The sequence below is a fragment of the Channa argus genome, chromosome 20, assembly GCF_033026475.1.
Source record: "Channa argus isolate prfri chromosome 20, Channa argus male v1.0, whole genome shotgun sequence".
Taxonomy (NCBI): Eukaryota; Metazoa; Chordata; class Actinopteri; order Anabantiformes; family Channidae; genus Channa; species Channa argus.
This window is the reverse complement of record NC_090216.1, coordinates 17,003,461-17,031,456: the sequence shown is the minus strand read 5'-3', so window position 1 is coordinate 17,031,456 and position 27,996 is coordinate 17,003,461. Positions and strand designations below refer to the sequence as shown.

At 40.4% G+C, this 27,996-nt stretch overlaps 2 protein-coding genes across 3 annotated transcripts; one reads left to right on the top strand and one right to left on the bottom strand.

Moving 5' to 3' along the window:
* The first annotated feature begins 52 nt into the window (after positions 1–52).
* On the top strand, positions 53–21,260 carry usp22 (ubiquitin specific peptidase 22). 2 transcript variants are annotated; one of them, XM_067487447.1, is made up of 13 exons: positions 53–494; positions 4,100–4,232; positions 8,199–8,312; positions 9,314–9,415; positions 12,420–12,586; positions 12,693–12,840; positions 14,622–14,724; positions 15,959–16,117; positions 16,769–16,895; positions 17,005–17,096; positions 18,975–19,037; positions 19,184–19,333; positions 19,506–21,260. In XM_067487447.1, exons 1-13 carry the CDS (start codon positions 375–377, stop codon positions 19,546–19,548), a joined length of 1,521 nt encoding a protein of 506 aa, XP_067343548.1. In that variant the 5' UTR covers positions 53–374; the 3' UTR covers positions 19,549–21,260. The 2 variants fall into 2 exon arrangements, with proteins under 2 accessions (XP_067343548.1, XP_067343549.1); XM_067487448.1 differs by lacking the exons at positions 16,769–16,895; positions 17,005–17,096.
* A 144-nt stretch (positions 21,261–21,404) lies between these two features.
* LOC137105354 (tumor necrosis factor receptor superfamily member 13B) lies at positions 21,405–27,996 on the bottom strand. Its single transcript, XM_067487450.1, has 6 exons — positions 27,929–27,996; positions 26,925–26,974; positions 26,484–26,618; positions 25,917–26,033; positions 23,272–23,565; positions 21,405–23,047 (listed from the first exon to the last, which is right to left on the bottom strand). Exons 3-6 carry the CDS (start codon positions 26,596–26,598, stop codon positions 22,797–22,799), a joined length of 777 nt encoding a protein of 258 aa, XP_067343551.1. The 5' UTR covers positions 26,599–26,618; positions 26,925–26,974; positions 27,929–27,996; the 3' UTR covers positions 21,405–22,796.

Below are 27,996 nucleotides of genomic sequence, written 5' to 3'. Positions count from 1 at the left end.
ATGAGGTGGGCCTTCACCCACCGTGTAAGCTACTGTTGAAATTCCAATGCTAACCAACTTTAGCCAGTCTGCTAACATGTAATTTAGCTAATAAAAAGAACAAAAGACAAAGCGATATTCCGGATTTCAACGCCTCAGTATTATTCGGCTTCTAAAAGAAGACTATTGGAAAAAGTTTATCTTTATGTTCGCTATTGCGCGTGTCTCCATTACCGCAACCAGGACATGTCCAGTTAGCCAGAACGCAGCAGCAGTCGGTGGATAACGTACCTGGGGAAGCTAGTCCGCCTGCCCCTTTGGATTGGGTTTGCCTTGAGGGATTTGAACAGGTTTCATCGCCTAGAAGACGGATAAAGCCGGATGCTGTGAATACCATGAGTCCCGCAGGCTGCCCCCATGTCAACGGCTTCAAAGTAGACAACTGGAAGCAGAACCTGAGGGTTATTTATCAGTGTTTCGTGTGGAGCGGTTCACCCGAGACCAGAAAACGCAAGGTAACAAGAAGAAGCTCCAACATATGACAGACTGTGTGTGTTTTAGTTGGTGTCCATGCGTGGACGGCTCCCCGCCCTTCCAAAACAACACATACCATGAATGCCCAACTAGTGTTTGCTCTGTCTGCCCACGTTCAGTCTAATTCTTTACTTGATATTGTGCTTGAACTACCTTTTCATTGCCAACCTTAACACCTGGCAGACTGCAACAGCAGCCAAAAAAAAAAACCGAAGGAATCTACCTGCATATACCAGACACAGTCGAACGTTAGCTTAATCTAACGCCAGAGACCGCATCATAGCCGTCATGCATCTGTTTGCATTGGCACTGCGCCTGCAGCAACTCTACTTCCGTCCATCACCAGACCGCAGGCCAGCATTTAAACGGTGGTATTTCCTCGCTCAAGAAGCTTTAATGGCTTTAAAAGCCCCTGAGCATTCGTGATTTCCTAAGTACGTATTGCCGTAGACCTGTTATCCCGCTGAACCTAGCCAGGATGATATAAATGCATAGCTGACTTTGCACTGAGTGACAGGATCAACAAGGTTCAAAAGCTAAAGCAGTAGTGTGTGTGGTTTTGCCATTCAGCCAGTTTACATGGCTTCAGCATGTTTGCTTATGCTTTTTGAAGAGAAGAAGCATCTTTTATTAAGTCACGTTTGTGGTGAAGATTTACAATCCGTGTGAGGAGAGACTATAAGCATGTGCTTATATCTGCAGTGTGCGTATGAGTACTGTCATGCCCACCTACATGGAGCCTGCATTCATGTGTGTTCCCATGTGTCCTGTCCTATGCATGGGATCAGTGGGAGGTTTTAGTTCAGGAAGTGTGAAATAAAGGGTGTGATTATTTGCTGGTTCCCTGTAACTGCCCCCCTATCCCAGGGAACAGCCAAGTCTGGTAGGAGGGCTCACTCCCTGCTGCATATCACCTCCCTGTAGCACTACATTTTTATTGATTGTGGCTCATTTTTCCTTTTCGATACAAGTCTATTTTCCCGGAGATCTACATTTCCCTCCACTGTAATTTGAACCAACCTAATCATAACAAGGTAGTTCATACAATTCTAGAGCCTTGAGATCTATTGTTTAACATTACCATAAAGTTTGGCAGGCGTAACTAGCAGATAAAATATCTTGTGTAATTATTATTATTTTTTTAAATCTTAGAATCACTGAAGTACAAATGCTGCACAATTGCTAAGAGAGAGTTTGACCTATTAGTAATGAGTGGAAGTGCATCATTAGAGAAGACGGGAGTGCGCTGGAACTGTTTTTCCACTGTTCACTCTCCTCTCTGTTACCTTTGGTCACTGCCTTAAATGGTCACAACGAACATTTTGTCTGCATTCGAGTTTTTCTTTTATTTCACCTGTCTGCACGGTGTCCGTGGATGCAGGGCTTTCTTGCCAATGGATAAGACAGATGTTGTTGCATTCAACTCGCAGTGTGATAATGTCCTCACTTACACTTCTAACCAGGATCTTTCCAGCCCATTACCCTCGCTTGCTCTTCTCGCATAGCATCCTGCCAGCAGATGGCTCGTCATTGACAATGCAGTGCTCTGAGAAAATACGATGTGGACAGAACCCCGGGTGTTAGAAGGCCTTACTGAGCGATTGGTCTATCAAAATGTTTACTCAGACTCCTGCTGGCATAGTTAAGGATGTAAATATGTGTTGACAGGCAGACACACATTTCTACATGAATACAATGGGGACAAAAAAAAATACACATGCATATAATAGCACTGTCACTGAATGAGAATAGATTAAGGCATATTGAGGCTTTTTCCTAATCCATGTGCCGTCTAAGGATGGAGAGGTATGTTTGAGAGGAATAAACAGCATATGATCAACAGAGGTTGGTTGTTAATTAGTACATGTAACAATCAGAGTTGAGTAACTAGGCTCATCTAGTTACTTTTACACAGTACAAGGGGATCTGTTTCCCTATTTCCAGTCGTTATGCGAAGCTAACTCTCTGTAGAAAAACTTAATTCTGAGGAAAAAAGTCAAATAAGATTGTGAAGTGGCCCAAATCTTTTTTTGTTTAATCCCAATTCTAATATTTGATCAGTTGTTTATCTAATGCATTTATAAAGCAACAAACATTTAAAAATGTAAGATCCTCGAGATAAATTTATTACATTTGGGTTTTAGACTATTGTACATAAGTTGACTGTAAATTTGGTGGGTATTTTTCATTGTATTCTCACATTTAATACACCGAAGCACCAGTGCTTCACTCCATGATTGTAACAATGATGCATCAGATGCTACTGTAGCATTACTTTTCCACATTCAAACCACCATATAAAATGTATATTTTTCTGCAACATTAGTTCGCAGTATACACCAGGAATTTGTACAAACCTCAGGCAAACAAGCAGAAAAACAGTCACTGATTCAACTGGAGGTGACTGGTTCTAGCTAGCCGATCACATTTGGTGAACACATCCAACAAAATTGACAATTAAATCAACCTTGGGCTGTGGTACTAAGTTGGCATCTAAATTCCAGCGATCATTGTCTGTTTGATGTCCCTCCCTTTTTCTTTGTTCATCTTCTTTTCCGTCGTATTATCTTTCTTTTTCTTTGCCCTTCTTCTTGTCTTATTATACTGGCTTTGATCTTCTAGGCACTGCTCATCTCTTCACACGTCGTCACATCCATTCTGGCTCATTGACATGCCAGCTTCTCATTTGCATGGTTTTGAATTGTCGCTGTTCGAAGTTTACACATGAATTTTACATGAGCACTGTTCTGCATTCACCATCAGAGCACAAGTCAAACATTAAGAAAACAGCCAAACAAGTACAAGATCTTACGATTTTTGGCCTATTTCTGTTTACTTTGTAACTCACATAGTCTCGCATATGGTACTGCTGCAAACACAAAACAATCTTCAGTCACCTATTGTGACTCTGCCCAACACCAGTGGCTGAACCAAAGTTAAGATGGGATTTTTTTTTTTTTAACAGATAGAAAGATTATTTTAAATACCAATAGAAGTCAAAAATATAGGCCAGGTGTGGCAGGTCTTATCCAGAAAATGGCTATGGCCTAATAATTGTTGGAAAGGTAGCTTTGACATCTTGATATGTTAAACTAAATGTTTTTCCAACACTACTTTAGTTGACCATACAGATTGGCTGTCATACCCATCTAAGGCAAGTGCTTCTGCTATAGGTTGTTGTCCAGTAATAGATGCTGCAACGTCTTAATATTTGTGTTTAGTTGCAACCACTAAATTAAAACAATGAGCTAAATGTGGCAAAAAACCTCCACAAAGCTGAGTGGAACTACATGTTTGGGTTGCAAGTATTTGTTGGTTTGTGACCCCCTTTCATATTAGACATGTTCGTTTAATTTATTGTTGGCATAGAAATATCGATTAGTACAGCTTTAAAGTTTAGCTTTTTCAACTTTATGTGTTTCAGATATTTTTTAAGCAGATGTGTATCCTTTATGATCTTGAAGATGATCGAGCCAAAGCTGTTGAAGATGCCTGTCTGTTAGTGCAACAATCGGGATAATTGATTTCTTTCTCCTCGTGCCAATCACTTTGTCTTCCCTCCTCTACCCATCCCTCTCTCTTCCAGGCCAAGTCATGTATCTGCCACATGTGCGGCGCTCACCTCAACAGACTCCATTCCTGCCTCTACTGTGTCTTCTTCGCCTGCTTTGCCAAAAAACACATCCACGAGCATGCCAAGAGCAAAAGACATAACCTAGGTATGACACACTCAAACACTTGATACACACAGTCGCAGTCATACACAAATATCCACAGATGCAGTTGGAGCATGAGTATATTTTAGGTGTTCTGTCATACACATGGTGTAACACCAAGCGTCCATAGCTGCAATTATCCCCCTTTGCTTAAATGATATAGTAGATGCATTATAGTAGATACACAGTAATATACATTATGCATAAAGGCCTGCTCACACATCAACACTCCCCTATTAACAGTGCTGCTTCTTACCAAACAAATTCTGCTAAAGGGCTAATTACACAGCTGAGTGGCTAATGAAGATGTAGCCTGGTGTACCGAGGCTTTATAAGCACCAGTCTGTGCATGTTTATGCGTTGATATTCACCATCGCCTATAAGTTAGTTACATATTGGACTTTCTCATAGGCTTGGTGGCCTACACACATTTGCAGTTTTGGGATGCATTAAATCAAGAATGACGGAGAAAGCTATTACGCAACCTAGTGCAACATAATTGCAAGACCATCTAATATGTATGGCCACAAGAGGGAATTGATTGTCACCAGTGTATTTGGCCTCATGTAACAAATTAATTATTAGTGACTGTGGCGCAGGAAGGTAGAGCAGTTGTTAGTTCGATCCCCGGTTGCTCCAGTCACATGTTCAAGTGTCCTTGAGCAAGACACTGAACCCCAACTTAGTTGCTCCCAGTGAGTGTTTGCCAACTGCACAGCAGCTCCCCCATCGGTCTGTATGTGTGATTGAGTGCAAATGGGTGAATAAGAAGCAGTGTAAAGAATGCTTTCAAAGTGGGTTTGTATGTCTGCGTTTTTAAGGTCTGCACAAAAAAATGTGATTTGACCTTTAGTAATGTCAGTGATGGTGATAGTCTATTTTCTAATACACACCACCCACACTGTGTTGTAGCTCAATTTGAGGTCACACAGTTGGAAGGTATTTGCAGTGAGAAATGGCAAAAATGGTTTCAAATCTGTGAATTAAATATTTGCATCAAATAGACAAAATCTGGATGGTTGCAGATTTGAACAAAGTTGTGGGTGTTTGCTGTACACCAAGTTGGCTGTTTTCTCCCATCCCTGCTACTCCCACAGGGACACACAGCCTGTAATAATCAAACCATTGCTTAAAAGTCACTGAATACTTGCAGAGAAAAGTCCTGAAAATGAACTTATTGTTTTTAAGTTATGTATTTTGTACTTTGTGCAATGGAAGGAAAACATTGATATGTAGGTAGTTAAAAAAAATCAAAGGGAAAATACTTACTGTTTTTCCTAAGCTTGTGGAACATCACCAATTACCAAAATTACTCCATCCAGTGATAAGTTTATAATTAATTTTTACTAGTTAAAGCAAAAATATGCAGCTTTAAGGAATCAAACTAAATTTGTCATGAGCTTGAGTCTTTGTCGAAGCCTTGGGCATTGTATAGGTAATACCAAGGGACCCATTCATGTTCGCGTGCGATGTGCAGGGTTTGGGGTTCTATGAAGCAGAAATCTCTACATTGCTGCCAGGATGATTCTTTGAGTCTGTGTTAAAGTAGGCCTCCTCAGCATCTACTCCCATTAAGGTAAGTTATGGAGCATATCTTGCAACTCAGACCTCTTTACATTTTTCAAACTTTAAAAGCATCATAATTTTTAGTCCGTGGAAATCTCTTTGTTTATATTTTTTGTTGTGTCCAGAAATTGATAGGGATCTGCCTATGGCAAATTGAATTTACGTGACACAGTCCACAATTCAAATTGCACATCAGGGCAAAAATCAAATTTGTGGCAACAGACAGATAAAGACTATACTTGTTCTTAAGCTTGGATAATTATGAATAGTCTGTAGGAATAGTAGGAATAGTGTGTCGAGTGTACACCAGGCATCGCTTGTTGCCTGTTAATACAATCCCTATGCTGAAGTATGATGATGCTATGCTATTTTGGGTGCCTCTCAACACCCCCCCCCCCCCCCCCCCCCCCCATAAAGCTCAGAGCATGTCTATGGAGGGGCCTGATGGTAGTAATGGTAGTTCAGACACTTCCCATTCAATTTGATAGAGAGGATCTGCCCAAATCCAGGTACAAGGAGTTGTAGTGACTTAATCAAGAAGAGATTACTACCACATCAACATCCTGCTTGTCATTGTCAAGAAGAAGGAAATGGCTACCTTAACTGTCCAATTATTTAAAAATAATAAGATGTAGCTTGTTCAGTTAGGTTGCTTGACAACCAGCAAACTCCTGCTGCCAACTGCGTGTTGGCTCAAGCTTTTTGTGTACAGATGTGAGAAGGTTGTCAATAACCTCATCCAGTTCTCAAAAACAACAATTGTAGTAAGGTCTCACTGTAGGTGTTTTATCAAGTCTTCGATTGCGTCATTGACAGAGGCTTTTGTGTTATCCATGAAAAATTAGATGGGATAGTGATGGTGTGATTCTGTCACTACATGCTCATACATTCACTTTGAAAACAAAACCTTATTCTTATCTGTACATATTTGGGCAATATACCAACCTGATTTTCACGATCCTCTGACATTAAAAGGCATCATCATGTTGTTCTTTTCCTTTTCATCGCGCAACCAATCAAATGAAAGCTGTTAATGATGCTACCTAAAAGTAGGACTTAACTGACTTTGTGTGAGTCCAGAACAGTACAACAGTAACGTTTTGGCAGAAAGATTTCTGCAGTCGGACATGGATGGAAAACATGCAGTTTTTTCATTATATGTTCTGCAAGCTGGCAAGTGCTTTATACATTTGGGCAATCTTTGATTGTATATGAAAACAATAAACAGAAAAAGAACAGAGGCACATAAAATAAACAGCTTGTTATCTTCAGCACATGGCGCCATCCTCTTAGTGTAGACATGGTATCCCAGCTTGTACACAAGGTGTTTTCTTTTATTTTCCACATAATGGAATTAGGGTGTTTGAGCTGCATTTGAAGTATGTCACACTGCAGAGCGCTGCAGCGAAGGCACTCGGGTTGCAACTACCGATTTCATCTTTATACCTATAGCTAATTTCAGAAAACCCCCTTTTGTGTGTGTGTGTGTGTGGATTTCCCACGTATTCTAATTGTGAATTTAATTAGGTTAGCAGAGAGATAAAGAGAGAGAGAGAGAGAGAGAAAATAGGCACAGATCTCAGTAGACTGGGAAGGAGGTAATTAAGACATCTTTAACAAACCCTGTGGAATTAACCTTTTTTAATTTGCTGTCCCTCCTCCTTCCCCTCCTCCCTCCTGCTTGTCGTCCTTTTTTTTTCCCATTCCATGCATTTTAACTCAAAACTATTTGGTGCATTCTGTTTGTAGTCTCACATTGGGCTCATCCTTCTCTCTCTTTTTTTTTTTTTTACCTCCTGTGGTTCCCATGGTTACCTAATGACCCTCTTTAATATTCTTAATCTTATTCATCTACTTGCACTATTAGCCCCATCTTCTCTTCTTTTTAAAATTTCTCTCTTATTAATTCTGTAATACTCATTCCTTGCTTCCTTCAGTTATCTTCATACCTGCAGAGCATGACAACAACTGATAGGCATGTTGACATGGCAACGGCAAACAGGTAGCTGCAGGGTACAGAATAGGTGAGTAGAGTAAGTGAACAAGGTCGTTTAGGGGTTGTTTTGGTCGGACTTAGTGTGTGTTTAAGCGAGCGTGTGACGTGAGAGATTGTACAGTTTATAGGCGCCTTCCTCGACCCCCTCCTCATTCTCACCTCTTGACTTCTCTGGGGTTGTCAGTTGGTAGTACCTGAATCGTGTCAACAGATATGTGATGTATCAGCAGATAAGAGCATCGCAGTACCATGACAACATAACCTGCGTAGAAAAAGACTGAGTGATGGAGCAGTTAACATTAACACCCATTTTTTACAGATAAAACTGACGGTTTCTGCATTCGAACATAACCAAGGATTCTTTTTGTTTTGCCTTGTTTTCTTCCTCCTCCTGTTTGTCTTCCCAGCTATCGACCTGCTGTATGGGGGAATTTACTGCTTTATGTGCCAAGACTACATATATGACAAAGACATGGAACAGATCGCCAAAGAAGAACAAAGAAAAGCCTGGAAAATGCAAGGTATTTCAGCATCAACACATTTAGTCGTGTACACTGTGATATACACACTATGCCAAATGACATTTCTCATTGAGCGCTTGTATTTCAGGGTTAAAGAGAGATTGCATCAATTCACAGTTTCCCTAAAACAAATAACAGCACATCTTTCCATTATTTATTTGCAGATGACAGAAAAATGTACATTAACAGTAAGACCAAGTGGCTATGGTTCCGTACAAGGAAGAATGTAAGGATTGAACAAATCAGGGATTGAATATCCCAACATTTTCCTCAGTTAAACAATTAACAAATGTTGGAAGAAAGAAGAACAATTTAATCCTAAAAGTCAGTGCCCAGCTGGCTAATGTTGAAGATCATGAACAACGATTCATCATCCTGCATCCTTTCAGTCATTTTAAAAAGTATTCAGACCATTATTCACTTTATTTTGGTTTTCCAACTATGTTCTACCAAATCAAGTCCTAAAACCTTTCTGTTTGCCCCTTTTTGTACCTGTAATTAAGTTTAAGTGAGACTCATCATTTATATCCTGCACGGTATCATTTTTCATGTCTTAGTGTTCAATTTTGGTGCACTTTTAAAACCACTATACTGGCGACAGCTGTGGTCAGAGGCATTATGTTTCGGGGTTGTCTGTTCAACCCAATCTCATGAACGCGATACCTCAGGAACTCCTGGCTAGAATTTGGCACAAACATCCACTTGGATTAAAACAAATGAACTGATTAGATTTTTTTGACATAATCGGTCAAAGCTCAAGGTCATTGTGACCTCATGTCATTCCCATTCTTACCTACACAATTTCATTTCACATTTCTGGAAGGGAATTTTATTACATTTATTCACATTTTCATTAGTTTTTATATTAACTTGTGTATGTACGCACTTTGAATTGCCTTGCTCTTAAAGGTGTCACACTAATAACTTGCCTTCCCAAAGCTTAAAAGCGGAATGCAAATGTTCAAATTTCAAATTTGTTTGTGTACTGCTGTGTGTCTAAGGCATAGGAGAAAAATACTCAACATGGGAGCCTACCAAGAGAGAGCTAGAGCTGCTCCGCCACAACCCCAAGAGAAGGAGAATCACCTCCAACTGTACTATCGGTCAGTCTCTCTTTCATTCACACACATCAGCCTTGGGGCAGATGATGTCAGTTAAGGCCTGTATCTTGGTGTCACAAAGGGATTGAATGTAGACTGATAGTGTAAATGCAGAAAGATAAAGCAGTATAGCCCCTATCATCAAATCGTCCCAATTGTAGATCACACAGTTTTTTACGTCATACAAGAAATTTCAGAACCCTCTCTCTTTGTTGTCTGCTCAGTGACATGACAGACATCCGAGATCTGGGTATGTATGTATCAAACATCTCAGAATCACTTCTTGGGATTGGACTGAAAATAAACTTGGGACTAAAACACTCTAAAGTAAAAATTGAAAGTTATTTATGAGGCTTCCTACTTCCTAGCGAGGAGTAGTTCTACTTCTAGAAATTATTGTGACATCACTGCATTATGGCACTCAGAGCCTCACAGTATAAATTAGTGATGTGTTGTAGTTTTTTGTAACAGTTGACCTTTATGCTTTCAGGAAAAAACATAGGTAACAGAAGATAACACTATTATTAAAAGTTTTAAATATGCTTTATTTTAATAATGTTTCTGTATCAGGTTGTTTTTTGGATAGCTACTATGTGGCCCCACTGGTTGGCGCGCCCCATCAGATTTTCTCTATATCACACATTGTGTAACATGGATAAAAATAAAAATGTAGTCTGCTCTCACTTAGGCATGTGTTGATTTGGGACATGTGTATCAAACTACTGTACGTACTGTACTGTAAGTGTTAACCTAATAGTGTGCTGTTCACATGAGCATCTTCATAGGTGGTAGTTAAACCAGCAATTTTTTTTATTTACAATCTCAATTCCCCCAAAATTGGGACAATGTGTAAAATGTAAATAAAAACATATTTTAATTACAATAGAACATAAACAACATATCAGATGTTGAAACTGAGGCATTTGACCATTTCATAAAAATATCATTTTGAATTTGATGTCAGCAACATATCTCAACAAAGTTGGAACAGTATGATGTTTACCATTGTGTAACATCCCCTTTCTTTTAACATCTGTAAACCTCTAGGAAGTGAGGAGACCAGTTGCTGGAGTCTTAGTAGAGTAATGTTGTCCCATTCTTGTTGATGCAGAATTCTAGCTGCTCAACAGTCCTGAGCCTTTGTTGGCAGATTTTCTGTTTTATGATACAGTAAATGTTTTAGATTGGTGAAAGTTCTGGACTGCAGGCAGGCCAGTTCAGCACCCAGACTCTTCTCCTGCAAAGCCATTCTGTTGTAATGGATGCAGTATGGTGGTTTAGCATTGTCTCCCTGAAACATGCAAGTTCTTCCCTGAAAGAGACATTGTCTAAAACCTTTATGTCCATTTCAGCATTGATGATGCCTTTCCAGATGTGTAAGCTGCCCACACTGTAGGCACTAATGCCCCCCCCCCCCCCCCCCCACCCCCCCCCCCCCACCCCCCCCCACCATCAGAGATGCAGGCTATTGAACTGTCTGCTGATAACAAGCTGGATGGTCCCTCTCCTCTTTAGTCTGCAGGACACGGTGTCCATGGCTTTTAAAAAGAATTTCCCATTTTGATTTATCTGACCACAGAAAAGTTTTCCATTTTGCCTCAGACGATTATAAATGACCCAAAGAACATGGTGCGTTTCTGGATCTTGTTAACTAAATTTTGATCCCTTTTGCTGAATCTAATTAACTTATATTTGTGGATTGCACAGCGAACTGTGTTCAGACAGTGATTTCTGCAGTGATGTTCAGTGGAGAATCCTGGCTGTTTTTAATGCATTGCTGCCTGAGGGAGATTCCTCCTGATTCTCTGAATCTTGTGATGATATTATATACGTTAGATGGTGGGATTTTCTAAGTCTTCAAAATTTTACTTTGTGGAACATTTTTCTGAAATTGTTCCACAATTTTTAGATGCAGTTCGTCACAGATTGTTGAACCTCTGCCCATCTTTCATTCACGGAGTTCTGCATCTCTGAAATGCTCCTTTCTATACCCAGTAATGTTACTAACCTGTTTTAAAATGCTCCTCCTTTTTGAGATGTGTTGCAGCCATCAAATTCAAAATGAGCTTTTATTTTCCATGAAATGGTAAAAGTTCTCAGTTTAAACATCTGATATGTTGTTTATGTTCTACTGTGAATAAAATATGGGTTGATGAGATTTGCAAATCATTGCATTCTGTTGTTATTTACATTTTACACATCACAACTTTGAATTGGGGTGGTATTTTGTACTGTGTGGTGGATGTATATTAATCTGAGATTTCTATAAGTTTCAATTACTATTGTTCCTATATACACAGCAATTGCATCCCAACATATTACTCTGACTCCTAGTCCTGAAAGTATGAAACTTGCAATTCTGATACTTTATTTACAAAATAATTTACAAAATATGTTCTGTTTGCATCTGTCTGAGGTGATGAATGGACAGTTGGACAAAAAGATGTCTTAGGTATTGTGTTCAGAGGAAAAGCAACAGAATCTATTTTAGCTACAGGGATTATTAGAATATGCAGTGGTAGAGTCCAGCAGTGTGTGGGAGAGAGAAAGAGGAGAGCTGGCATACGTTTAACACCTTGTAGCAGCCTGAAGGGATCTGCTGTAGCACCATTAACATCCCTGGCACTGTCTAAGGTGAAGGGAATTACAGGCCTGGCTGCTCAACTGTGAGAACAGTACCTCTATTCTTCCTTCCTCCCTCCTTCTTTCCTTTTACTTTTATCTCCTGTTCCCCCTCCTCATCTGGGTCTGAGGTGGGGCTTCAAGCCCCTTTCAGGCATGCAGACAGTGTGGTATGGTCTACTGTTATTGACAAGGGTTTTCCTGCATGCAGTTCAGTGTTACCTCTGGGACATCAGTGTAGGTGTTTAGCAGTGTGTTTGTCTCTGTGTGTGATGGTTGTCTGCTGTTTACAACATTGCAGATTAGATAAACTACTGCAGCAGCCAATGAAAAGGTCTTTCTTTCCTCCCTGTTCTTAATTGCTCGTTCTGTCCTCCGTCTGTAGGCCTGCGTGGTTTGATCAACCTGGGCAACACATGCTTTATGAACTGCATTGTCCAGGCACTGACACACACGCCGCTGTTGCGTGACTTCTTTCTGTCTGACCGACACAAATGTGAGATGCAGAGCAACTCCTGCTTGGTGTGCGAGATGTCGCAACTTTTCCAGGAGGTGACTATTATATGTTACTTTTTAATTAAATAGGTGGGAAAAGCAATTTGGATGAAGGTGTAGAGGGAAAAGTTTTATTACACTTACACCCACTTCCATTCTCCAGTTCTACTCAGGCCATCGCTCACCTCACATTCCATTTCGTCTGCTCCACCTGGTGTGGACTCACGCTCGACATCTGGCCGGCTATGAGCAGCAGGACGCGCATGAGTTCCTTATTGCGGCGCTGGACGTACTGCACAGACACTGCAAAGGTCAAATGCACACAAGACACACACATATTGCTTGATTAATCAACACAGCTAGAAAAACAAACATTGTTTCCCTCTCGTATGCTAAAGGAGAAACGGCATTTATAACACGATTCAAAGTCAAGTCAAGTTATGATGGCGTGTAGGGCTAAAATGATTCATCCAGAAACTCAAGTTACTCGATTACTAAAATTCATTGATACAAAGACTTAGTTTAAAACGTGCGATGTGTTTTGCATAGATGATTATTTCTGTCGCACACCACCCCACGTGTTTTAGTGATGGCGCAGATTGAAAAATGGTGAAAAGAGTGAGACAGTGGCAAAGAAAGCAGAGTTTTAGGATCAGTTCAAGTGGAAAAAACTAACCAAATCTTGTCAGTGCTTCAGCATCATAGCAGACAACTTCCAGTCCACAGAGTGAACCCATTTAGAGCTTATACGTGAGCCCTTTTGGGGGATGGAGCACACCGGAGCTGATAAATCATCGGCAGCAACGTTCATTGTCCTGCTCAGGGACACTTTGACATGTGTCCGGAGGAGCCGGGGATTGAACGAACAACTGCGGGATTGGTGGACGACCACTCTGCCTTCCTGCGCCACAGCTGATCTTTACCAAATGCTTTCCAGCACTTCACACCTTTGTTTTGAACATTACAGCTCAGACACAGTCTCACTCGGACCAAACACATCTAGCGCTGTTTCTATGACTATTAATTTGCTGTGCCCATCAAACTGCAACAGTATTGGATACATAGGTGTCTAGATTGATAAGTGTGCTTTTTTTATGCACAGCTGTGGAACTACATTATATAAATCATTTGCTGTGACACTGTGCTCTTACTGTAGTTGTATGAGCCTACATGCTTTTCTGGACACCAAACATGTCAGGTATTTTACACAGACCCACAGTTACTACAACGAAACACATCCCTACACTTATAGTATGGTTTTTGTATCGTGTTCTCTGGAGAGTTTGTCATGTGGGACATTTCTGTAAAAGGGAGTTTTTGTTTTACAGCTTAAATATAATTTAAGTCGTTCTTTGATTTTCAATCCTAGAACTTGCACTGCTGAAGTAGGCTAAATTAGCAGGGGAGGTTTGCAATTCAAGCAATAAAAAAGTTTATTCTTCTACAACAATGCAAGTATACTTAAAAGAATACTTAATTACTAAAATAATTGATAGCTGCAGACCTAATGGATTGTTTACAACATGTTTGAACAATACAACATAACGCTACAGTGGGGGAAAAATATTTAGGTGCACAAGCGAAGTTGGTGTATTAAGGCAGCACAAGAAGGTGGTCAGTTTTTTAGTAACCTAGCCTAACCATTCATGTGTTGTTATGGTTACGCAGACCCCAGTCTTACTACATAGAAACAGCTACATCTCCCTTCCTCTGTAGGCTGTAGTGTCCCCAGAGTCTCCACATTGCTTTTTCAGCTTCTCTTCACACACGCAATGTTGCTGCAAGAAGCTGAACCTGTGGCGATAAACATTTCTGATTATGTTTTACGCGACGTACAGCAAGTTTGAGTCCAAACCAAGTTGTTAAAATGCAAAACTAGCAAGTTGAACCAATGTTATTGTTTTGAAAGTGATCCCGCATATGTCTTACATCAAACAGGTGATTCCAACACTGGAGCACTACTATGGCTGTGTTTTTAAGTTCAGTGTGTAATGACAGAGGCGCCTTTAAAAACAGGGCCAGCTGAACCTGATGTCTCTGTCAAGTTATACAGCATTACTTTTAGTGACTATATGTGTTTACGTCCACACAGATGACAATGGAAAGAAGGCCAACAACCCTAACCACTGTAACTGCATCATAGACCAAATCTTCACAGGAGGCCTGCAGTCTGACGTCACCTGCCAAGTGTGCCAGTAAGTGCATGTGTCATTCTTTACAAAGAAAAACAATGGGAAAAATTATTAATGTATCACGATAGAGTGTATAAAGCCTAACAGAGCAAAACACAGTATGCTTGACTTATATTGATCAAAAAACAGCTCAGAAATGACACACTTTCCTTCACAGCTCTGCATCAGAACTTTCTAATTTCCTGCCCTGAGGTTACCCTCACTATCATTCACATACTGCACCATCGCACACACACACACACGCACACACACACACACACACACACACACACACACACACACACACACACACACACACACTCAAACTCAAACTCAGCTGCTTCACTGCAGCAACAGGAAAACCCTTTCATGGCAGAGTCTGTAATGTTGATCTCTGGTTCTACCTAGTGGCCAGACAAAGTATTGCAACTTTACGCCTTTTTTTTTTCACAACTGATTAATTACAGCTCTTTTACATTGTTGTGGTGTCACTACTTTATATTTCAGTATAGTCACATTTGTCGGTGTAGAATCAGCCACTCGGGTCAAATTTATTCTACATTTATATACAATTAATTTTTTGTCTATGACATTACTGATACCCACTTAAAGTCCAGTCCTGTCCTGTCTCCCAAAGCAGTACAGCCATTCTTCATTGTTACCAAATCTATACCTTGCCTTCTGTTATTATTTGTGCAGTTCTCCCATCACCTCAAGATTTTGTGGACCTTTTGTGATTTGTCGCAGCCTAAAATAACTGATTTCACAACAATTTTTCTAAATATATTGTGATGCATGTTGATGCATGTTTTTATGATGTTTCAATTGCAGTGCATTGCAGAATTCAAGGGGGATTGGTAGAATTTGTTGTTGGAATTGAAGCATCACATATTCCTGGAGGGACTGCCCTCTAACTGCATACGGAATAGGGAGAGAGGTGGACACTTTGGGTGTATTGGTATATCTAATCCTAAGAGGTCCTAGTAGTACCAAGCTGCACTGTGCACCTCTGAATTGAGGTTTGTGAGGAGAGTACCCATAATGCCACAGAAAGATCTTATCTGGCAACATTAGTGGTGGAAGGGTCTAAGCCACAATGCCATTTAGTCAATGGCACAATCATTTTTTGTCTCTGTCTAAAGTAGATTACAAAGTACAGTGTTTTACTGTGTGTACGAAGTTGGTAGCTGACTGTCAGATTTATATATCAACACCCTGAAAGTCATAGAATCTACAGTATTTGATATCTTCCCATCAGTGGTGTTTCGACAACCATTGACCCATTTTGGGATATCAGCCTGGACTTGCCTGGCTCCTCCACACCATTCTGGCCCCTCAGCCCTGGAGGAGACGGATCAACACTTAACGGAGAGAGTCACACCACTGGAGCCACAACACTCACAGATTGCCTGCGCAGGTGACTAACACTGCCAATGAACATGATCGGGAACTTTAGCATAGCGTCAAATACAGGGACAGAGTCAGTCTACAGGTACGTTATAAACAAAACAGAAATCAAGGATTTAGTAAAGAGCTTAGGTAAAAAGAAAGAACTACTCAATGAGAGGTTGCATTGACCTACGTGACTTATTTGAGTCACTGAAACAAACTACTTCACACCCTGTGCTGACTTTTAATAACACTCTGTTATTTATTTTCTGTTATAGACAGAAAAGAAATAGAATGTTGCAAGGTTGAAATTGCACATAGTTTGTCAAAGTATTTAATGAATACATATACAACCCATCCCACTGGGATTTCAGGAATAATTTCCTGCAATAAAATGTAAGTTCAAACTGTTCATGGCATGCAGCATGTAGCCAACTCGCATGACATGATACTTATAGGTTAAATATATATCATATCTACCATTCTACTTACTTTTGTATATGCAGTGTAACTTAGTACTTATAACTTCTAGTTATGTTATTAAGCTCATGTATCATATCTGTCACTCATATTTAATGCATGATTCCCTGAAACTACTGTCCACTGAGCAGTGACCTTGGGGGCTAGCGATAGCTTTACACACACAAAGATGCATTAAACCTCATCCTATCCCGTGTAGGTTCACCAGACCGGAGCACCTCGGCAGCAGTGCAAAAATCAAGTGCAGTGGTTGCCATAGTTACCAGGAATCCACCAAGCAGCTGACCATGAAGAAGCTGCCCATCGTAGCCTGTTTTCACCTCAAAGTAATAGGCTTTGTTTGTCGCTTTAACTGCTAATTTAGTAGTGATGGGTTATCGGGGAAAAGTTCTATAATGTGTGTGTGTGTCTGCTTATGCACATGTCCATTTTCAGAGGTTTGAGCACTCAGCCAAACTACGGCGGAAGATCACAACTTATGTCTCCTTCCCATTGGAGCTGGACATGACACCCTTCATGGCCTCCAGGTCAGTATAGTCCACGTGCAGAGTGGAACATCAAGCTAAAAACAAAAAGCACAAATGTAGAACGGATGACAAGAAGGTCTTGTTCTACAAGTTTGGCTGGTCTGGAATTAAATTGTCTTTAACATCATGTGCATAGCCGGTTATGTATATGTCATTTACCTGGGGAAGAGATAACACCAGGATGCACTATGTGAAGAAGTAGCCTTGGATTCTGCCATTCATTTGGATCTTACTTTAACATCCGAATATTTATACCACCTACCCAAACATTGGTGACCGAGTACATTACTCCATGGAAACAATATTGTTCAGCTGGAAAATGCATCCTGTTTCACTGCAAAAATGGTTCAAGAATGGTTTGAAGAATATAACAAGTTTGAAGTGTTGACTTGGCCTCCAAATTCTTCAGATCTCAATCCATTCCACCATCTGTGGGATATGCTACTACCCATGGAGGTACCCCCCCTTGCAACTTACAGGACTTCGAGGATCTACTATTGGCTAGGTGCCAGATACCACAGCATACCTTGTGAGATCTGGAGTTCAGATGGTCATAATGTTATGATTGTATGTTTTAATAATACAACCTCAATTTAAAAAGAAATTGGGAGGATGTGTAAAACCTAAATAATAACAGAAAGCAATGATTTGCAAATCTCATCAACCCCATATTTTATTCACAATAGAACATAAACACAACACATGTTGAAACTGAGACATTTTACCATTTCATGGAAAATATTAGCTCATTTTGAATTTGAGTGCAAAAACACATCTCAAAAAAGTTGGAACAAGCTTTTGAACTGTCCGCTGATAACAAGCTGGATGGTCCCTCTCCTCTTTAGTCTGCAGGACACGATGACCACAGAACAGTTTTCCATTTTGCCTCAGACCATTTTAAATGAGGTTTGACCCAGAGAAGAAGGCACATTTCTGGATCGTGTTCACAAATGGCTTCTTCTTTGCGTGATACAGCTTTAACTTACATTTGTGGATTATACGGTGAACTGGACATCACTGAGCCCATGCAGTGATGTCCAGTAGGTAAGGCCTGTTTTTAATGCACTGCTGCCTGAAGGCATCCAGGGTTGACCTTCGACCTTGTCCCTTGCGCAAAGAGATTCTTCTGATTCTCTGAATCTTTTATGATATTATATACTGTAGATGGTTGGATCTTTAAAGTCTTCACAATTTTACACTGAGGAGCATTTTTGTGAAATTGTTCCTCGATTTTTAGATGCAGTTTGTCACAGATTAGTGAACCTTTGTCCATCTTTACATTCACACAGCTCTGCCTCCCTGAAATGCTCCTTTTATACCCAGTAATGTTATTGCTATGTTACAGATTGATCTCATTAGTTGTCAAATGCTCCTCCATTAGTTTTTTATTTGCAGCAATTTTTCCAGCTTTATGTTCCTTCTGTTCCATTTTTTTATATTTTTTTTGAGATGTGTTGCTGCCATCAAATTCAAAATCAGGTAATGTTTTCCGTAAAATGTCTGCTTCAACATCTGATATGTTGTTTATGTTCTATTGTGAATAAAATACAGGTTGCTGAGATTTGCAAATCATTGCATTCTGTTTGTATTTAGGTTTTGTACATCGTCCTAACTTTCTTTGAATTAGGGTTGTAAATATTTTTTTTCTTTCCCTGCCACATAACAGGGAATAAATAACAAGTAAGTAAAAAACAGAGACATGGGTATCGGTCAAATGCTGATTCTAAAAACTAGCAGCCAAGTGTTTTATCCTGATGCGTCTCTAAAGGGAATGAATGCACTTTATGTAGAAATTGAAACACATTAAGAGACTTTGGCCACCGACTCCAGGAGCAGCTATTGGTGTTGTAATTAAGCTGGGCCTGCTATGTGTTTCAGTAAAGAAAGCAGGATGAACGGGCAGCACCAGCAGACTGTAGACCCCTTCAGCAACGACAACAAGTAAGTAAAAGTTATCACTATCAGATCCAACACATATTCTGCACATTCCAAACTAAACCAGTTTATTATGTATAAACTGACCTCCTATAAGTGTATGTAGAAATAGGTTGAGTTGTTCTTAACTCTCTTCTTCCCCTCTCTTTTAGATATAGTCTATTTGCTGTGGTGAACCACCAGGGGACACTAGAGAGCGGCCATTACACCACTTTCATCCGGCAGCACAAGGACCAGTGGTTTAAATGTGATGATGCTATCATAACCAAGGCCAGCATCAAAGACGTGCTGGATAGTGAAGGGTGAGATAGTCATAGCATTCAGCACACCACCTATTAGATGTTTTCTCATGCTGAAGCTAAAGTTATTGTTTGTGTGTGTGTGTGTGTGTGTGTGTGTGTTAACTGGTTGACAGTAACTGCTTTCTTCCTAGCGATGCTTAAATTTGACCCTGTGGTGCTTTTACCTCCCCAGGTACCTTTTGTTTTACCACAAACAGTTCCTGGAATACGAATAGTTGGCTCCATCAGCACAGCCTGCAGGAGGTGACGAGGGATGACGCAAGAATTAGTTGCATGGGAACAGGTAACAGTGTGATGATGAGAGGCACTTTTAAGTCACAATTCTAACATGGAACCACCATTACTATATACTCCTTATGACACTGAGAAAAGAACTGTCATGCAAACATGCAAGAACCAAACAAATTGCAAGAAATCTCAAGGGGAGATTTGTTTGGGTCCTGAAGAAATATAGCATTCTGGCAAAGATGCACTGGAATTCGGGGGATAAAGAAGAAATCACCTGTGGTACTCTGCTGCAAAATCTGTCTGTGCTTGGTTTAATATAATAGATGATTAGTGTTGTATCATTACTTTACTTTACTCTATATTTCCAACACAGACAGATCTTTAGTTTGTCTACAGAACATTAACTTGATCACAAATGCTGTTCAACAACATCCTGCTCGCTTCTCGGGACAGCCGCATTTACACCAGCGGCGCTAAGAAGCAGAGCCGCAACCTTCCACAAGGGTTCAAGGCGCTGCCTTAGCAAAGGAAGCTTTTGTTTCCACCTTACCTGAGAGGACTGAGTTGGGCAACTTTCTAGACACAAGCACACTTGTCTAAAACACCCACACTCCTCCAAATGACCAAATATAACAGGGATGAAAGTTGTCTTATTATGCATTTTTCTCCTGAATGCAAAGAAAAATCATCAGAAAAATTGTATTGTGAACATTGTATAGAGAGACTTTTTATTTCAGTCCTTGCGCGTGAGTTTGTAGGTGTCAGTCTGATAATTTTTCTTCAACAGTGACAAGTACGTGAAGGATATTAATTTCTGCCTCTCATGCTTGTTGCAGTCATGGGGTGGGAAGGGTCAGGGGTAGATCATACAGTAAATATTATATTTTTATACATAATGTAACTAAAACTTTGGTTTACATTTTTGCGTTTCTCTAAATTCTCCGTCTTTCATTTGGCTGTCAATTATGTGTCTTCTATAAAACAGCACAAATGTGCTGATCATTTTCCTTAAACTGCTGCTATGGTGGCTTTCTTTTTTTTTTTTTCTTCAAAATTTTTTTTGAAGCTACAGAGGCAAATTCTCCCTTTTTTTTAAAGATATGTTGTCGTGGCACTGTTTCAAGATAAATGGCAAAAAAGAAATGAAACAAAAGAGCGGAGCATTATTCTCAGTAAAGGCCTGTGTATAAAAGGTTAGAAGCTCGATTCCGTAGTGTTGACCATTGGCCGCATGTCGCTTTATTTTCGTGTGTTTGTGTGTGTGTGCGCGTGTGCATGTGTATGTGATAGATGTGTGTGTTTGTATAAAACATTGTGTGTAAAGAGGAGAAAAAGTGTGTTTCTGTTTGTATGCACGTGTGTCATGCATGTGCGTATGTACCGTATGTGTGTGTACTGAATCAGTACTTGCATTCAGCATGCTATCTGAACTGGGTATCACATTTTTGATAGAATTTGTTTTTCCCCACATATTGATAATGTATGTAAAAGTATATATGTACAGTTTGTATGTAAGAGACAAATGGTGAAACCTCAAAGTTTATTTGTTCCTTTGTATCGCTGGATGGGGCCATGTGGTCAAAATCAGAAAAAAGCGTTTCGTTTTGACCCGGTCAGTCATTCCTCGCATACAACTGCTGCAAGAACTGGACACAGTGATGGAAATAAACTCCAATAAAGACAAATCTATATCTGTAAACTCATTTCAGTTGCTTATTTATTGTCATTGAAGATGTGTTTTTCTTTTTTTCTTTTTTTTTAAAAAATTCATGTTCAAAACACAACTCTTATAAACACTTATACCCGTACAGTCAATATGGGTAGTCTGCCTTCATTTAAATTTCTGGTCATAAACATAAAGCTCCATTAAACAAATGGACTTTTGCAGCTCCAAGTGGTGGTATAACAGCAACAGGTGGACAGGTGTTTTTTAATTTAGGCGGCAGCATGGCTTACTACATACAGCTGTCCACATTGGCGTTAGAAAGTCTCCCTTGCAAGCTGTATGTTTAGATGCAGTTGTTGGCACTGCTTCTTCAAACTAGTAAAGAAGTCCACTTCATTAGCTCAGCAAAACATCCAGTTCCTCAGGGGGGAAAAAAAGGCAAACGCACACACACAAATACAGTTGCAAAAGATTGCATCCCCTTTGATGAAATAGTAAAAGAGTCTTTGTTCACCATCATGATATTATATGCACAAATGGATACTACAAATGTTTCTTCATCAGAAGTTAACTTCAAATTTATCTGGGGGGGGGGGGGGGGGTATGCAAACTTATGCACTGATGCCATTGTTATGTTTTTACTGTAACCTTTTTTTAAACACATTCCTTTCCATCGACAGAAACCTAACATAAGCTCTAGGTTTATAGTAAAATAACTAAAATGAGTGCCATCAAAACGTTTTGTTGGTCAGTGCATGGAAATGAGCTTTTAAATTAGATTTAAAAGACTCTAAGGAGTCAGAGGACCAGCTAGGTGTTTTTCAGAGGACAGCAGCACAGTAGGACAAAGCCCCTTCAAACAGCCCACTTGTATTTGAAGTTTACTGCATTAACAGATTAGAAGAGCGAGATGTGACACCAGTGTTTGCAGAACATTTTAGTACAGTAATTATCCCTTAAAGTGTTTTGAAGAGGGTGGGTAATGGCCGGGGAGTAAATATCCTCCGGTCTTTTACATGGTCAGGCATAGATGGTTAAGCCCCTGACACATCAAGTGCATTGCAAAGTTCTCTGTGTGGCCTCATGTCTCTCAAAGCCTTTAGCTTACCAGTGAAACCAATGTACACTCTGTGACCTTGAAAGGAAGTAACTACACAATACAATCATCTTGCCATATTCCTAATGTTATAATAATAATAATAATGGAAGCTGTCTCATTCATACTGCTTATGAGACTGAATTGATCATATCTTCTGACAGAAAAGAAAATGGGTAAGATCTACATTGTAGCAAAGATTTTTAGTACCTCATGGCATAAACCGCCCATTTACATCCTCCTAACAGGGAAGTTTTTACAGTTCACACATGAATCAACAGCAATGCAAACTTAAGAGGGGTCATAAATGAGCTGGCACCGTTTTTACGTACACGCACACGCACATACAGTCACAGTGTGTGTGTAAGTAGTCAGACAGGATTCATTATGAAAAACTTCACTGACGTGTTGGGGACATGATCTATTCTGGTTTTTCTATAAGCAACCTAGATTTGAAAGCAACCAAATGGACCTCATCCCACCGCTGCCTCCTCCCGTTCAGTGTGCAGACTCTCCTCGGGGCAAAGGGAACCCCCCTTTTGGGTTTGGGGTTTATGGAGGACAGCTTGGTGGTAGAAAGTAAAAGGTGCTCTCGGCGGCCTGTCATTTCCCTGGCCCAGTGCTTTCAGATCAGGGAAACAGTGCACACACACACATGTCTCTGTTGGACTGGAGTCTTCTGATGGTTCGCGGTCAGTGGGGCGGCTTGGATTTGTTAAAAAACCTAGATAGAGAGGGTAGTGGGCACACATTGACAAGAGGTAAGAAACAAATGGCAAATGTTAAATTGCATTTATCATCACAGGTCCCAGATTTTGTAAAACGTGAAAAGAGGCAAACTGCTGTACAGGATTTTACCAATTGAGTAATGTCCCATCCCAGCTCCCATACTTTAGTCTGTACCCACTGGGGTCCTTTATTTTGTGTGTGTGTTGATGCTACACTGACCTTTTGGGCTTTGCTGGCCACGGGGCAGGCCAACCTCCTCACCTAGCTTGACTATACATTTCTGTTTGTGGTTAGCCTCCTTGGATCCTGGGTTAGGTGTGGTCCTGGATCTCCTTGGGAAGACTGCCATGGCTAGAGACAAGCTAGAAACCACTAGCAACATGCACAGGGCCAGGAGGGAGTACAGCAAGACGTTGGAGTCTTCTAAGGCTGTCGTAACTGCGTGCCCTCTGCTATATGGCGAGTGTTTCACTTCAGCCAGGGGCATTTTAGTTGTCACAGGAGGCGGGAGAGCTGGAGATAAATTGGTAGAATATGATGTCAGTTGAGGACATAGCAGCAAAGGCCTCTGTTTATCAAAATCAACAGTTAGATGTGATACTAAGAGCAAAGGAAAAGGACTCGTGACCTAAAGCACACGTCAATCACGGTGGTGGATCTGTTACTGCTTAGACACGTACAGCTGCCAGTGGAGCTGGTTTACTGGGCCGATGATCTTACTGCTGACGGAAGCCACAGGCTGAATTCAGAGGTACAGAGGCTGAAGAGGTGAAGCATCCTTGACTTTTCTTGCTGAAAGCCAAACTAAAAAGCCCAAATACCCCACAACATGCAAGAGCTGATGCTGATAAGGCCTGGGAGCGTATCATCTGTTGGTTAAAGTGAATTCCTTTCTCCCAATATGTCACTGACTTTTTTCAAAGACTGTTGCAACCTAAAATGCTTTTGATACAGCTGTGATCCCACTTTCCTGCACTACGTCAGGCAATTGTCTTGCGGAGTCGTTAGCAGTAATGATTGCAGACATCACTCAAAGTTCCAGGAGTTCCCAGCATATCAGCAGCAGCTCGCTGGTATGAAACTATAGACAATATGCCTTAAAATCCTATATTTCATCTTTTGTTGTCGTAAGCAGACGTATCATTTGTCTTTGTTTACAGGGTTTATATGTTGTCTGTTCAGGATGTGAGCTCCAGAATGTCCCGGCAGATGCAGGGCGTCAGGGTTGTATGTAACAGTTGTTTTATTTTGGGTGTCATACCGGAGGAGAACTGACGCCTGGTCCAGTACATCTTACAACTTTGTGGCACAAAGACTCGCATGGCAGAAGTTTTTTTTTTTTAATTATCCAGAGCCTGTTGGACAACATTATGCACAGAGTGACATATCTATCCACAGGTTTTTAATGAAATTACATGTAGAGACTGGGACAGCGGTGCTAATCCGTTCACCTTCTTTCTAAGTTGACTTTCCTTCTTGCTTTAGATCCACTGCCTCCTCATTTTTTAGTTTTTTTACTGATGGTACAAGGCTTTGCTTTAAATAGATTTTGGCCTGAAAGGAGAGGTAGAGAATATTTTCCTTGCCCCCCCAAAGAAACTGCAAATTATGACCAAATAATTCAACTTTGGCCTCATCTGCCCACGTAACCTTGTTCCAAAGGTCGTTTGGTTTGTTAACATGCTGCTCAGCATATTTTGTTAGTCACCAACCAAAACTTGTGCATGCTACACTTGGATGTGGAAATACAGGCTTTATTCCATTTGCCTCTAGAGACTTTTTCGGGTTCCCTGCTATTTGTGTCGGATTCTTGCGTAGCTCTCGGTCAGCTCCTATTTCAGTTATTTTTCTTGGTCTTCCGCTTAGTGAAAGAGTTTTGCTGTGTTCACATTTTTCTCCTTTTCTCTCAGCAAACTGCTTGAGACTGCCCATCAAGATCCACGCACTTCCCAATTTAAAGTGCAAGTCCAGTTCAACACACCTGGTGCCAATCATCTTTAACTATTAACTGTCAGAAGTAGAGTTACCAAGTTCTCATCAGCAGCTTTGGTGTGAGGCGTTCAGGGCCAATGCAGAGTCTATGTCAAATCTGCAGAAAAGTTAAAATGATTGGGCAACATTCTATGACCACTCAGAATTCATGGGGATTGGCTGAATTTGCATAAATGTTACAATCGAAACATTGCAAATTTCTGGAAGCTCTCTATTTATAACGTAAATCTAGATCCATTGAGTTTGCTGGTAAGTTTGTAATTTTTGCAATTTCCCTGATCCAACCCAGCAGGGATGAGTATGCACTTTGCATGGAATTATTGTCTTTGGATTAAATATCACTTGATATCAATACCAATCAATATTTCTTTGAGGATCTGTCCAATTATTAATTCCTAAACTCTGGGGAAACATATATTAAAGGGGCTACAGCAAATTACAAAGACCGTTTGTACATTACAGAATGGAACCTATTAAAATTGATTGAATACGTCCATTTCAACAACACAACATGCATAACTGTCTAAATATTAATCATTTCAGTATCGCAGTGTACAACTTCTAAACTTATGATCCTTCTGATAGATTCATCAAAGTGTTTTGTGTCACAATGCAGCAATCATAAATTTTGGGTCCACGATTTTTACACTTGCAAAACCTCAACAGCATTGTCACAATTACAAATAATCTTGTTTTGTTTTTAATATAATTTCTGAACCGTGCTGCAGTCCTCAGGTCACAGGGACGCCGAACATCACCACCGATGTACAACCACTACGAGAGCACAGGACTAGTGGCCGCTGATCTAACTTCAGCAGCAAAACATCATATTTATGTAAACTATATTAAAGCCCAGCAGGATCCATACTCACTCTGGCAGTAGTGCGAGCATTCTGCTGGGTGTCCGCCACATACGTCAGCACACCTTAAACATCTCTTCAGCAGCCCGTCATAGTAGTGGCCAGGCTGAGCCTTACAATGTGCAAATTCTAATGCAGGAGGACACGGGAAAAACCATCAGGAGAAGTAGAGAGCATTTGATAAATTACAGGAATAAATTACATTCAGAGCTTAATAAATCACTCATCAATTGTCTCTCTTACTATTGGTGAACCACCTATAGGTAGAGATGACGTCTTACATCCATATTTTGTTAATTACATGCTGCTTTGGTGGGATTAGTTTGCAGGTAGCGTTTTATCGTTAAAAAATATACAGAAAACAATGGAAAAAATGTTGCTGAATGGCATTTTTCCCCCTTCAAATGTCACTTTTGGTCCAATTAGTAATTCAATCGTCACCCTTTTAAATGTATTTGCACAGTGTTATCAGATTTACTACATAAAAAGCATGGACACGCATTTTGAATGTATATTGTATATTTATATGATTAGATCATCCATCTGCTCCTATTCCTGTGTGTGCAGGTGTGTACTCACCACAATAACTGGTACATTTGGCAATTACATGCGATCGCTTGCACTCATATCGACAGTGCAGACATTCTTTGACCAAGATATCCCAGTATAGACCCTCAGGGCAGCTTCCACCCATCAGCCCTGATAGCTCTGACTCTAACAAACACATACGACAGCAGGGTCACATACAAAAGCTAAGTGAAGAGCAAACGGCTGTAAAGAATGTGAACTTTAGTCCAAGGAGTGTTAACTGTTGGGAGATGCGGGCTCTATCTTGTGTGTTTGCTGCAGTGTGGGTTGCAGGAAATGTCCACGTCTGATGGAGATGGAGGTAAATTGAGCAGCTCTGGTCTGAGCAATTATGTTTGGACCAATTAATTAAACACAAACACTTTTCCTGCGGCTCCATCATCTCAAAGATCTGCTAATTCTAGTATAGTCACAATCGCAAGGGCGACTTACCGACAGAAAGGCAGGGGAAGTCTCACAAGATGGCACCCTCGTCAACCCACCTATAACCGTGAATAGGTCACAAGTAAAGAAAGTAGGTGGAGGTGTAAGTGTTTTGTCAAGTCCAAGTACACAAATTTAAATTTTGTCCTCTCAGGGTCGCCCCAGAGGAACAGCACTTCAGAATGTTCAGTAAAAACGAAACAATGTTAGTATTTAAGACACTATAACCCAATTCATCCTGTAAAAGTGGAACCAGGTACGTCACTTTTTTCACTTAAGACTTAGATTTAACCGTGCTGTGCACTGATAAGGACCATCAACAACATGCCATCCTCTGTTCAGCCTGTTCACAAATCTTGTCTTTGTTCTCAAACACAGTCCTCTTCGCTCTGGCAAGCACTGAATCAGCGGACTGTGAAAGACATACACATCTAAACCTCCTCCGCCCTCCACTGCTTTCACATACAGAATTGCCTGATGGCTTCTAAAGTATATCTGTCATGCCCTGATAGTCAGAACTCACTCTTACTCGCGCCCTTTCAGGCTCTACGCACAGCTCATGCATTGACTAATTATCATGTAAAATATAATAATGTGTACGAGTCAAGTAGAATGCAAAAACAAAAGTCCTCATTTCCATATTAACCTAAATGATTACTGCCAACGACCTGTCTTTTTTTTCTCCATCGTTTAACAATTCTTTCTCCGTAGTGTGTTTTATTGTTACTTTATTTTTTTCTTTGCAGTTTTCAGTTACATTTCCTGTTCATCATTTTCTGCTTTTTTCTGCGTTTATATGCGAGCAAATGTACCTGAATCCAGAGAAAGTCAATTTATTGGAATGGTAACCGAACAGCCAGCTCTTTAACTTGTGCATTTGTCATTGCTATACTGGTTAGGAACTGAAACGCTGGCCGAAGTTGGGCCCATCTGGACCACAAAAGCCGAAGGCACGTCCTGTAAACATACCATTGAGTTTAAAGCTTGAAATGATATTTGGAGAGATCACTCACCTGTCGAGATGAAAATCTGTTGGGAGAATCCTTTATTTGAAGGTGAGAGTGAGACAGGCATGTATTTA

Bases quoted from the DNA above. Each gene is read 5' to 3' on its own strand.
- usp22 (XM_067487447.1), top strand. From the start codon at position 375: ATGAGTCCCGCAGGCTGCCCCCATGTCAACGGCTTCAAAGTAGACAAC. The intron at 495-4,099 runs GTAACAAGAAGA...TCTCTCTTCCAG, and splicing joins CCGAGACCAGAAAACGCAAG to GCCAAGTCATGTATCTGCCA. The intron at 9,416-12,419 runs GTCAGTCTCTCT...CTCCGTCTGTAG, and splicing joins CACCTCCAACTGTACTATCG to GCCTGCGTGGTTTGATCAAC.
- LOC137105354 (XM_067487450.1), bottom strand. From the start codon at position 26,598: ATGGGTGGAAGCTGCCCTGAGGGTCTATACTGGGATATCTTGGTCAAA. The intron at 26,034-26,483 runs GTGAGTACACAC...CTCCTGCATTAG, and splicing joins CAAATGTACCAGTTATTGTG to AATTTGCACATTGTAAGGCT. The intron at 23,566-25,916 runs GTGAGTATGGAT...ATTTATCTCCAG, and splicing joins ATGCTCGCACTACTGCCAGA to CTCTCCCGCCTCCTGTGACA.